Genomic DNA, 12103 nt, shown 5'->3' on the forward strand with positions numbered 1-12103 from the left:
GCTGGGGGGGGTGTTCTACTAAGACAGGGAGCAGAGAAGACAGTAGTGTGAGTGCTTTAAGGACATGTATATAATTTTAATTAGCATTTCCCCTTTCATTTAAAACCACAAACTTAGCGACTTAATCAAACGTCATGCTTAAGACACATTTACCTCCTTGGGAGAAAAATGAACAGTGGCAGCTCAATTTGGCTTTGGATGGTTTTAAGAAGAGTTGAGTCTGTGAAGGCCTTTAGGTAAATGGCTGAAGAGAGCTTCCAAGAGGACCTCCTGCAGGGGGCAGACAACTGCTTTGTGGGGGAAAATAGGGCAGAGGTGAGGGGCTCAGACAGGCCTCTGGCATTCCAGGCTCAGGTGCAGATAGCTGCCCTTAGGGGGTAAGGCGCCGGCAGGAAGTGGCAGGGGACCCTGAGATCTTTCCACAGCAGGAACATCTGAGAACTTCCCTTTTGCACTTGCTGTTAGGCACGTCAGCACACATGCGGGTGTGTGTTTGTGTGTGAGGAGAGACAGAGAAAGAGAGAGAGACTGTTTTGTGCAGGATGACATGCTCACCCACCCAATTCTCAAGAGGGGAGAAAAATGAAACAGTCCCCAATATGAGACGCTGTCAAAGTACAGGAAACCAGTTACATTAACAGTGAAATAAATATAAGTCGTGGTCTCACTGTTTTTCAGCATGCAAAACAAATGACAATGTTTTCATCAAGACAAAAAAATAAAAAGCAAATAATAGGTGGGTGTTCTCTGTGGAGGGAATGGGACGGGAGGTGCCTGAGGGAAAACAAGAGAAGGGTGCCCTGGTCTTAAACTATACTTCCCAGCCTGGGCGGGGTCAGGCACCCTCCCCCACCAAAGATTTAAGAGGCCTGCACACAGTTGAGCCTGTGCTGTGTACTCCTCTCTGACACCGCCTCCTGACTCTGACAGCTTACTCCCAGGTTTGTCCTCTTAACTATCTGCTTAGGCCCCCAGGGTTCATACCTGGGGTCTGGGGCCGCCCAGGGGACACACATAGAATTCAAGGGGTCGTTCACCTGCATGGGGGGGAAGTTACACCTCTATTTTCGAGAACTCTAACTGAAATCTGGCATTTCCTTCCATTATCAATGTAGGCAACACACCACAGCGTGTGACTGTACCTGTGACTGTCAGATGTACACACTGCAGACGTCTTCCCATCACGTCACCGTGATTGCGGATATCTTAAAATATTATTGCTGCACGTGTCAGCACCCAAATGGTGCTATTTTGTTGTTTGGCCAAGGAATTAATGCAGTAATAAAAAGAGCATACATCGCTCTATCAAAAATTTGTTTTATTAAAATGCTAATAATGCATTTCAATATATTGGCTTCCTACTAATGCTGTGCATTTTTGCGTGTGCACTAAAAAACGTTCTGAGACGAGGTCCGCAGGTGTGTGCTAGGCTGCCCAAGGGATCATGGGGCCGAGTGGCCGGGAGCCCCACCCTTTCTCCAGCCCCCCGGCCCTGCAGCCTCCTCCGGGGTTACTGGGGCTGTGGAAGGGCCTCCCTGGTGCGGGACTCCCACTTGGTCCCGCTAGGTGGCAGCAGTGCCGGCTGACCACTCTCCTGGCTGGCTATCCCGGGCCCAACGTGTTCCAGGACCTCCCAGTCTTGTAGCGAGACCTGTCCCCACAGCCTTTGGGCAGAGGGCTCTAGGGGAAGGTCACCCAGGAGTGGCCAGGCAGGTAAAGCGCTAAGTCAGCCTCGTGCGTCTTTGGACCCTAATAGTGACACTATGTATTAGGCCATCTCATCGAATCCCCACAAGAATCTCTGTGGAAGGCATTTTATAGACTAGGAAACTGAGGGTCAGAGAGGTTAGGTAAAGCACCCAGGACCCCACAGTTAGCAAACGGAGGTGCTTGGTTTGCCCTTGTCTCGAGTTGTGTTCTTGCCACCACACTTCCCTGCCTCCTGCCCCCTCCTCTGGGATCTTTGTCTGGAGGCCAGTCACCCCATCCTCCTCCCTGGGCGATGAAGGGGTACCTGGGAGTCCACACAGTCCGGGCCATGCTGGGCTGGGTCCCCTCAGGCACCAGCTAACCCCTCCCAGTGATGGGGGCCCTGGGTGCTGCTGTCACAGGGGTGGAGGTGATTCCACAGCCCAGCGGGGGGTGGCACCTGCCAGCTAACCTCTCTTCCCCTCCCGGGCCCCACTTCCACATTTGGCCCCGAGGAACTGCACTGGCAAGAATTCTAAGGCCCCTAACTTGGCAGCGCCCTGCAGGGCACTGAGAGCGGAAAGCAGGGCTGTGTCTGAGGCTTCTCCAGGAGTCCGCAGGTCTGGCCTGCAATGCTGAGTTTTACTGTCGGTCACTCCTCTCAGAGAACGGGGTCCCCCAGCAGGTCTTTTCTTCTCTCGTCACTGTCTTGCGAACACCGCCTAACCAGGTAGGCCCTGGGAAGTCCAGGGATAGGAAGGGGGCTGGCATGCGGTGGTTGGCTCGGTCCGGGAGGCCCAATTCTGGAAATCTCCAGAGACTCCTCCGGAGCCAGGGCTTGGTCCAGCAGCAGCTACGGTCGCCAGAGCAGGGGCTGTGAGACACTCAGTCCGGGGGCGGGTGGGGGGCTGTTGGAACTTTGGCATTCAGGACCGGGCTGGGTTCGGGCACAAGGTGCTGGGTTCCGACCAGGAACGCAATGACTTCTTCCACCAGGGCGCGAGGTGGGGCCCAGGCAGTGGAAAGAGAAGGAATTCCAGTAGCGGACCCTCCCGGCCTTCCACAAACTCCTGTGCGGCCCCTTGATGCAGCTCCATCTGGAGGAAACTTTTCGCGCAGCCGGGATCCATGCGCCCCCGGACCGCTCTCTCGGGAACGCCCCCTCCCCAAATCAGCTCTCCGGGTCCATTGGGCTCACCCATAACCGGGTCGGAACCTCGAACTGCTTCGCATGCCATCTGGTTACCGTGGCAACACCATCCGGCGGCGCGCGGCGGTCCAATCGGAGCCCGAGGCCTCTCTTGAGCCTTTCCCAAGGCGGCTACCAGGACCAGGCGGGGATAGGGAAGGGGCGGCTGGGGCCCCGCCTGCGGTGTCGCTCGCTCCAGGCACTGCCCCGCCCGGCCAGTCGGGCCCCCGCGAGGAGGGGCGGTGAACAGCAGCCGGGGCCGGGCTGGGGGCTCAGGCTCCAGTTCGAGGGGCGGGGAAGCGGGTGACGTGAGCCGGGCCGGGCGGGCGGAGTTGGGACCGGCTCGGGGAGGCGGGGGCGAGCGCGCGGAGAGGCAGACGCGCGGAGGGAGGCGGCCGAGCGGCGCGGGCGGCTCTGCGGCGGGCGCGGTGGGCGCGGGCGGCGGGGCCCCGGGATCCCCGCGCGCCTCCTCGGCGCCGCGCCGCCGCCGCGCGTCCCCACGCCCTGCGCTCCACGGCGCCCTCGCCCAGCGCGCCTCCCGTGCCCGCCTCCTGCCCGCCTCCCGCGCCGCGGCCGTCTGCAGAGCGAGCGCTCAGACGGAGCCCCCGGCCAACTTGAGCGGCGCGGGCCGGCCGCGGAGCCCGGGTAGAGCCCCCTGACCCGGCGGCGTGCGGAAGCGACCGGTGTTCTCCCGCATCGCTGCCCACCACCCCCACCCCTGACCACGTCGCCCTCTCGGCGCGAGGCTCCGACTGGAGGCAAGAGACACGCACGGTGCGCGGCGGCGGCGCCGGGCCTCCCTCCTCGCCACCCCGGAGGGCGAAGCAGCCTCTCTGCTGCCCCTTGCCGCGCGGCCGCAGCGCAGGAGTGCGCCCCTTCCGGGCCGGCCGCGCTCGCTGCCGCCTTCGCTGGGTCGCCTCCCGGAGCGGGCACGCGAGCCCCAAACCCCGGCCGGAGGATGTGCGCCCCCGCGGGCCGCCCCGCCTGAGCCATGCGCCCCAACGGCGGCGGCGCGCCGGCCGGCATGGAGCCCCGCGCGGCCGCGCTCTGACTCGCTCTGCGCCCCGCGGCCGGCGGGCGGCGGGCGGCGGCGGACCGAGAGCCAGAGACCGGCGCCGCGGGACGGAAGCGAGCGGGATACGGCGCCGCGCAGATGGCCGGGGCAAGCAAGGTCTGAGGCTCCGCTCCCCGAAACGTGACCATGTGGATTCAACAGCTTTTAGGACTCAGGTGAGCGACCCGACCGGCGCCCGGATGCTTGTGGGTGCGTGAGTGCGTGGGTGCTGGGCTGGGCTGAAAGGCGCTTTCCTCAGTGTTGCAAATAAAGGGACCCCTCCTCGCTCTCTGCGAGCGGCCACCGGGGTGCACAGAGAGCCGGATCGGGGCTCCAGTCCGGAGCTCGGAGCTCCGCGGCTCCGCAGGGAGCGGCCCACTCCTGGGCTCCGCGCGTCCGGGGTCCGGGCAAGGATGCCCGCAGCTCGCGGCGCCAGCAGCGCAGTGTCCTGGCCGGCCGCCCCGGGGCTCGCAGCGAGGAGCCCGGGCCGCTGGGCGCGGCGGGCCGTGGACCCAGGGCGGGGGCCGGGGTTGCCGGGGAAAGCCAGGGCTCCCGGCTCCGGGCGAGACCTTGGCAAGCGGGGTTGAAGGAAAACAAAACCAAACAGCTACTCCGCCCGCCCTTCCTCTGCCTCGGGGCCCCGGGCCTGAGCAGGGGCCTCCCGGGCTTCCAGCTGCCGATCCAGCTGTCTGCCGGTGACCTCCGGGCCCGACGGGCGCGCACAGCTGGCGGGCAGCTGGGGCGGGAGACCGTGGGATTTTGGGGGAACGCGAACGGGCACCTTCCCCCCGATCCAAACAGAAACACCCGTGGGAGCACCCCGAGGCTTGTCTGTGTCCCGGGCTTCAGGTCCAGCTGGAAAGGGGCTTGGAGGCTGGAGCCCGCGGTGGGGGTACCCAGGAAGACCCTTTTCGTCAAACTTTGCTCGCCTGCGGTGGCGCTCGGGCTTCAACCCCTGCCACGGGCGGCCTAGGACCCAGCAGGGCACAGTTGTCCACTTGCAGGGCAGGCTGCCTCCGAGCCGTCGCCCTCCTGCCGGGGGACACCGTGGAGCGGAGCTGGTGCGTTTGGGTCCCAGGTTGCTAGCGAGAGCCGGGAGGACGTAGGCGGAGGCGGAGAAAGCCGGCGTGCGCTTCCCGAGTTCGTCCACTGGGATGCACTACGCTCTCGCGTTGGGGACCAAAGGGCCGCTGGTGCCGGAGCCGGCTGCTTGAGCCGCCCCCACCGCTACGCGGTCAAAAGCCGGGGGAGTGAGCCCCAGGGAGGATCAAGTGCGCGTCCTGGTTTTGAGAAATCAGAAGTGGGCTGAGCTCGCCAAGCGTTTTCTAGCCAGCCTTGCTTTCTGAGCCGACTCCCCACTCCGGGGGTAGACTATTGACAACATGTAGTGAAAATTGTTACACGTTATTATTGGCCCTTTACTGGAAGCGGCATTCCTCGCCGGGTCTCTTTGCGCGCGTGGGCTCCAAAAGGTTAATGGTGAGACCGGTGGTGTTGGGTGTCGGCTCGGCCTGAATCCATGTCGTGTGCTTGGGCTAGATAAGGTTCTGGAAACAGACAAAATGGAGCGGGCAGCTTTGCCGGTGACCCATCCTGGCGCCCTGCCCTCTGCCTCGGGGTCTCAGCCAGACCCCAGGGCCCCCCCTGGGCCTTGGGAAAGATCAGGTGGTCCCCACCCGACCTGTGCGCTCCTTCAGCTCCTAGCTGCCTCCTGAACCGCTGTCTGGCACTTGGTTACTGGCTGACTGCCGGCAAGTTATTTGAACCGACATCTTTTTTTTTTTTATTAGTAAGTTGCTAGATAGAAAGATTAGTACATTTTGATAAGGGGCGAGGAGAGTAAATAGCACAGACGGTGAGCGCTCTGTTGGCTCAGAATTCACCGACACAGCGTTCTAAAACATCGCCAAGTGAGATCTGCTTGGGGTTTTGCTTTAGGAAATAGTTCTGTTGGTGATTTTGAAGTTTGACCTTTTGTTTTTTCCCTTTGGTGTTAGCACAAGAGATTTTCTCTAAGTGGGTCTCCAAGGATGAGTTGTCACCTTTTTGGGAGGCTGACAGGAGAGAGCTCTGTCATTTGTGGAGCCGTACTCTGGCCAGAAGGAGGGCTGTATGGAGGGTCTCTGTGCTTCTGCGTCACGACAGGCACCCGGTAACGGTACCCGAGAGCCAAGATTGCTTGCTGGAGAACTGGGATGCACTTTTTTTCTTGAAATCAGGCTGTCACCTTTGCTTACTCCATGGCTCCCAGGTGAGCATGGGGCATCCTGCTGCCAGGCTTGGAGCCTCAGGATGTCAGGCAAGCACTGAACCTGGAGCCCAGGTGACAGAAGGAAGCTCTGGGCATTGCCTGAGCAATGAGCTCTGGCTTCCGAGACGGAGTCTGGGCTCGGCGTTTTGCTTCTGCCTTTGAGCGGAGCTGTGCCTGGAGCCTTCTCCTCCTAGGAGGGGAAGCAGACTGACTTACTGAGCTGTTTTTATGCCTTTTTGGTGGGGGCCATAACAAAGCTCTGAAGATAACTTCCTTCAGCACGGATGGCTGGAGCCTGACATAAATGGGCACCAGGGGCAGCTGTGTGTGGGGTGGGGGCAGGGGGGGCGCTTACTCAGCAAGCAGCGGTTCCCAGGGTGGAGGCCTGGGGGTGAGCGGCCTCTGAGGCTGCAGCTCTCGGGGTGGCAGCTGTCGGGCTTGGGGCCCGCCAGGCATTTGCAAGGTGTCCTTAGGAGAGTGTGTGATAGTTCGCCGATGCCAGGCTGTGTCCCTATGGGTCCCTCTGTCTGTTCTCCCACCCTAAGGTTCAGTGGCCCCTTCTGTCTGGATGGCCCTGGGGGCGCATGTGTGGTGGGGATAGGGTGTGTGACAACATCATATGACTCTTTTTTCATGGGGCGCTTCACAGCTCTCCCCACGGTGCTGTCCACACTGTGCCACAGTTGGGCCTCACCGCAGGGACCCCGTGGGTTGGCTGTCACCAGCCCCGCCTGAGAAGCCCTCCAGCAGCTGGGGCTGTGCAGTGCCTTTAGAGGACCAAGTCAGACGCTCTGTCCACAGACACGGCCTTCCTGGTGAATCCTGGCTCATGCCCGTTTCCAGCTGCTGCCACCGAATTGATTGCCCCTGGACCCCGTGGAGCGTCCGTGGCTGTGAGGCTCGTCAGGGACAATAATGCTGGAATGAATCGCCATTTTAGGAGGCAGCTCAAATCTCCCACCACACGGGCGCACCCCCGCCCCTCACGCCCACCTCCGGGATCCACTGTCCAAGCAGAGGAGGGGCTGGCAGGCTCCCCCTAGTCTGCCCCTTCTGTTGATTTCATTGTGATCAATTACCTGCTTCCTTTTCTTCTGTGCATGGAAGGAGGCGATAAGTGGGGAGCAGGGCAGGCAGCTGAGAAGCAGACACAGCTCCACGCCTTTCAGAGACGGCTGTCTCCAGGTCCCTGGGGAGGGCACAGCTTGCTTCCCCCCTGCTTCCTGCAGCCTCCTGGCCTGCGTTGCTCAGATGGTGGTGGGCACAGCACTCCCCATCTCAGCCTCGTCGTCCCCACCTACTGACCTGGACACCATCCAGGTGTTTGGCAGAGGTGGGCTGGGTGTGAGTCCTGAGTCCTTCATCTCCTGGGTTCTTTGTGGGAAACGCACAGGGCACCTACAACATGTGGGTAGAGCCGCACCCTGGGTCACGATGAAGTGGGCAAACACCAAACCCCCAGCCCGACCAGCCCTGCGCAGCTTTCCAGAGCCCACGGGTCCTGTCTGGGGTTACGTAAGAGTCATCTGCCTTCCATGCGGAGTTGCCAAATCTTCTTCAAAGGGTTACAAGTCAATAGAGACCAAACTGATGTAAAGATTAGCTTGGAAAGCCAAATATATCCTTGATCTAGGTTTCTATGTTTGAAGTCTGGCTCGAGAGGGTTTCTCCTGCCCGATGCCAGTCAGACATGAGGGGGAGGTAGGAGCAGGGCTCTGTGCAGCTGGAGCCCACAGACCACGCGGCCGGCTCGACTCTCTTTGTCTAAGACCCCCTTCCAGGAATTCTAGGCTCCATGAGTCATGAGGCTGGGAGTGGGGCGTGGCAGTTACATAACTCGGATTAACTCTCAGTTAATAGAAAGTCAGAGGCTGCAGCGAGCCCATCGGAGCTCCAGGGGTCCTCGGGTGGGAGGCCCTGCTCCCTGGGTGTCCCTCCATCTCTGGACTGGGTCAGATTTGGCCACCTGGCAGAGGCCTAGCTGCTCTAGCGCCCTCGTCAGGGCAGCACTCTGTCCCCCAACAATCAACCGGAAACAGCAGGGTGTTTCTTCAACACCAGCCCCCGAAGGCCCTTCCAGAAGTGTGAGAAGGACTCAGACTTCTCCTGCTGCTGGGGGGTCGGGTGGAGCAGCTGTAGAATTGCCTCCCAGCGGCCGAGTTAATTGGGACGTGGCTCTGGGAGCGATGCTGGGCTCCAGCTTCTTTCTTTGGAAAGGACCCTGGGGACAGTGAGAAGCCAGAAACCCACCATTCATCTGTGGGGGTCTTCATATAGATGACAGACATCTCCAATGTGACCCAAAGAAAGCCCAGAATGGAGGGCTCATTCATATGTTGGCAAAAGACAGGGGTCTGCCATGGGACCCGCGGGTGGTTGTGGGGAAGGGCTCGGGTTCGTGTTTGCATCTCTGTCCAATGAGTGCACTCTGCAAAAGGGCGTCCCTTTATTTCTTTCCACCCGGGGAAAGGTTGGTGGCAGCCATGCTGGGTCCATCTGTGCTGCCACCTCCCCAGCCCGCCATTCACTGTGCTTATTCTGTCCACTCACTGGGATTTCTGCCAGTTGTTGTGCTTTCTCTCGGTGGCTGGCCAAGGAGGGCTGGCCTGGCAGGGCTGCTGTCTCTCTGCCCTTCTACTGTTTCCAGCCCCATGTCGGCAGTTGCCTGGGCAGTGTGGCTGCTGAAAGAGTCCTGCTTGGCTGTGTGTGACCTCAGGGGCTTCTGGAAGGGACAGCATCGGAAGCATGCCCGGGCCTCGTAGCTGGCCAGTGATGAAGGGGGTGTGTCCACTGGGGAAACTTGGGAACCTGCACATGGGCTTCTGTTTTGCACTGGAGAGGAGCCTTGCTCCCTGGGTACGGACTGCGTCTCATTCTTCACCTCCTGTGAAGAGTGCCTGGTACACGGTAAACGCTCAGGAGATGTCTGCAGATAAGTACTTGTGTCCACACGGCACCGTGCCCTTACTTTATCAAGTCTTGCCCTTGTCGTCAATTGTCCCTAACTTCACACTGAGACCCAGGAAAGGAGTGCCCAGTCAAGGCCAGTCTTAAGTTTAGGGCCTGTCCTGACTCAAATAGATACATCACTTCTTCACCCTGGCTTACTGGTGTTCACAATTCCACCATTAGAGATTCATTCCTTTGGCTTGAGGATTGAGTTATAATTGGAATGCAGACATTTTCAGGAAAAACTACCTCACCAAATTCTTTCCGTCGTTATCAGTTCAGTAAGAGTGAGAGCATCCAGTTTTTAAGTCTGGGGAGAGAACATGAAGGCAGGTGGCACAGGTTTGGCAGTGGGATGAGGGTGCTGACATACCACCAGGGGAGGACAGGGAGACTTGGCGGGGCTTTGGGCAGAAAGGCAAACTTATTGGGCTGAAATCTCCCCTTCTTCTTGGCTTTCTCGGTCATGGGGACAGTTTATACACCTACCAGGGACCAGGAAATGGTTAAGTAGAGATAGAGCCAGTTCATTTGAAAGAGAAGGTTCTGGTCGGTAAAAGAATCCATGGGTGTGCAGGTGGAGAATGTTGAGGGAAGTTAGTGACCCGTACACACCGTGAGACACCTCTGCTCCTGTCCCAAATGTGAGCAGCAGAATTTGCACGGCACATGGCTAAGACACTCCTGCTTTTTTTTTTTTTTCTTTTCAATCGAGGTATAATTGACATAACATTAGTTTCAGGTGTAAAATATAATGATTCAATATTTGTAAATATCAGGAAATGATCACCATAATAATTCTAGTTAACATCCGTCACCACACACAACAGTTACAGAATCTTTTTTTCTTGTGATAAGAACGTGTAAGATCTAGTCTCTTAGCAACTTTCAAACCTGCAGTCCAGAGAACAGACTGGTGGTTGCCGGGGGCGGGCGTGGGGGCTGGGGGACATGGGTGAGAGGCGTCAGAGGGTACCGGTTCCCAGTTGTAAAATAAGTCCTGGGGATGTAATGGACAGCATGGCGACTCTAATAAAACACGTCTGCGTTAGATGTCCACATAATAGAAAATGCCCTGATCTCTGCTTCCATTCATTTCATTCACACCTTTAATTCATTCCTTAGTTCTTGAGCGACTGGGGGATGCTGGACCATGAGTAGACGCCCCACGGATGTGCAGTGTGAGGGACACTTTGTGGGGGGGGGGTCCAAATACTGTGATCAGGGTAGAGACCAGCACAATCCGTTAGAAATATCATATGGGTCACATTTGTACTTGAACATTTCCAGTAGCCACAGTGAAACAAAACAAAAAAGGGAACTCAACTCGAATGATACATTTGGTTTAACCCAGTGTACACGAAATACTGTCATTTCAGAGTGTACGCAACATAAAATAGGACCGACGAGCATCAACGTTTCCTTCTTATTCTTGGTCTTTGAAGTCAGGGGTGTCATTTATTCCCATAACACATCTCCCTGTGGGCAGCTGCATTTGGGGTGCTCAGGAGCCACGTGGAGCTCGAGGCTGCGTATTGGACTCTTTCCTGGGGAAACTCTTTAGAGGTGAGCAAAGGCAGTGTTGAGGAGCCTGCCACCCCCCCAGCCAGTGTCTGATTCTGGCACTGTTGCTCCATTAGCAGGAGCTCCGCGGAGGGCCAGCCTGGCTGGCATTCCTTCTAATTCAACAGTGGATGTTCGCCGAGTGCCAGCTCTGTGCCCGGTCACGCCAGAGGCAGAGGCAGAACAATGAGCTGGGTGGGCAGCAGCCACTGCCTTTTCAGGGGGTGCCCGCAGCCTGCAGAGGGAGATGGCAGGCTGTGCAGGCAGGTCACTGAGACCTGCTGGGGCACTTCCTGCACCGGATGGTGACAAAGCGCTCTTGGGGTGCCAAGGAGGCAGTGACAAAGCCTCATCACTTGTAACACAGGCGTCAGAGCCTGGGGTAGGTTGATGGTGAGGTAAGACCAGCAAGTGCAAGAGCAAACAGGCCAGGTGACCTGCCGGCAGGGAGAGCTGACCTCTTGGGAGAAATGTTTCCAGCGTCCTCTTAAACTCCTGAATGAACACACGTGGGGTGGCAGACAGCCAGCGCTCCCTCCTGAGGCACATTCAACGACTGGACAGGTAATTGAGGGCGGGGCCTTGCTCCTGTCCCCTGCACCCTGGCACCTGTCACCGATGATGACAGTCCAGCTGTCTCAGGGCCCATGGGAGCACAAGAGACGATGACTCACCAAGGCCTTGTTTGAATGAAAACCTGTCGGAACATTGTTCCAGAAATGTGTGTGTGTGTGTGTGTGCGCGCGCGCGTGTGTGTGTGTTGGAGAGTGTGCAGTTGGGTGTATATGCAGTTGGAGGTGTGTGTGTTTGTGTGTGATGTGTGGGTGTGTGTGTGCACGTGTGGTGGGCGTGCATGTGAGTATGTGTTGTGGCGTTTGGGGGCCAGTGGGTATCAGAGCACGTGTTCTCAGGAGCTCCAACGCCAGGTGAAGAGACCAGTTTTTAGAACAAAACCTCCTGCAGAGGAAATTGGCCGTATTCACAGGATTGAGAGTAAGCGTGGAACGTGCCACATCCGAGCCTGGCTGCTGGCAGCTGCTCAGAGACACCTGGTTCTGAGTGGGTGGTTGGGCTGCGTTTCAGTGCTGCACAGGCATGAGGGGAGTTCTGGGGGGACTGGCGGGGTCGCCCTTGCAACCACAAGCCCACCCTGTGTCTTCATGAAACAATGCTGGTGCCCCTTCTGAGTGCAAGGTCCCTCACCAGGCAGGGCTTCCAGGCAGGGAGTGTGGTCTGCTGAGGCACCCTGGGTGGTCATTTGTGGCCACCCTTTCCTGAGGATTAAAGTACAGAATTTGCATTGTGGGGTAATTCCACAATTTGGGAGCCCTAAATTAAATGGTAAGCTCCCTGAGCTCCGGGAACACCCATTTTGATGCCATTGAAATCATTTCGAATGTACTGACTT

General features: G+C 58.2%; 1 protein-coding gene across 1 annotated transcript in view; it reads left to right on the forward strand.

The window, feature by feature from the left end:
- Positions 1-3253: 3253 nt before the first annotated feature.
- Positions 3254-12103, forward strand: part of AJAP1 (adherens junctions associated protein 1) — a 114135-nt gene continuing 105285 nt past the window's right edge. Inside the window, exon 1 of the mRNA XM_033115367.1 lies at positions 3254-4108. Coding sequence (XP_032971258.1) covers positions 4080-4108 — 29 coding nt within the window. The 5' untranslated portion in view covers positions 3254-4079. The remainder of the gene's footprint in view (positions 4109-12103) is intronic.

The sequence above is a fragment of the Rhinolophus ferrumequinum genome, chromosome 9 (assembly GCF_004115265.2).
Source record: "Rhinolophus ferrumequinum isolate MPI-CBG mRhiFer1 chromosome 9, mRhiFer1_v1.p, whole genome shotgun sequence".
Classification (NCBI taxonomy): Eukaryota; Metazoa; Chordata; class Mammalia; order Chiroptera; family Rhinolophidae; genus Rhinolophus; species Rhinolophus ferrumequinum.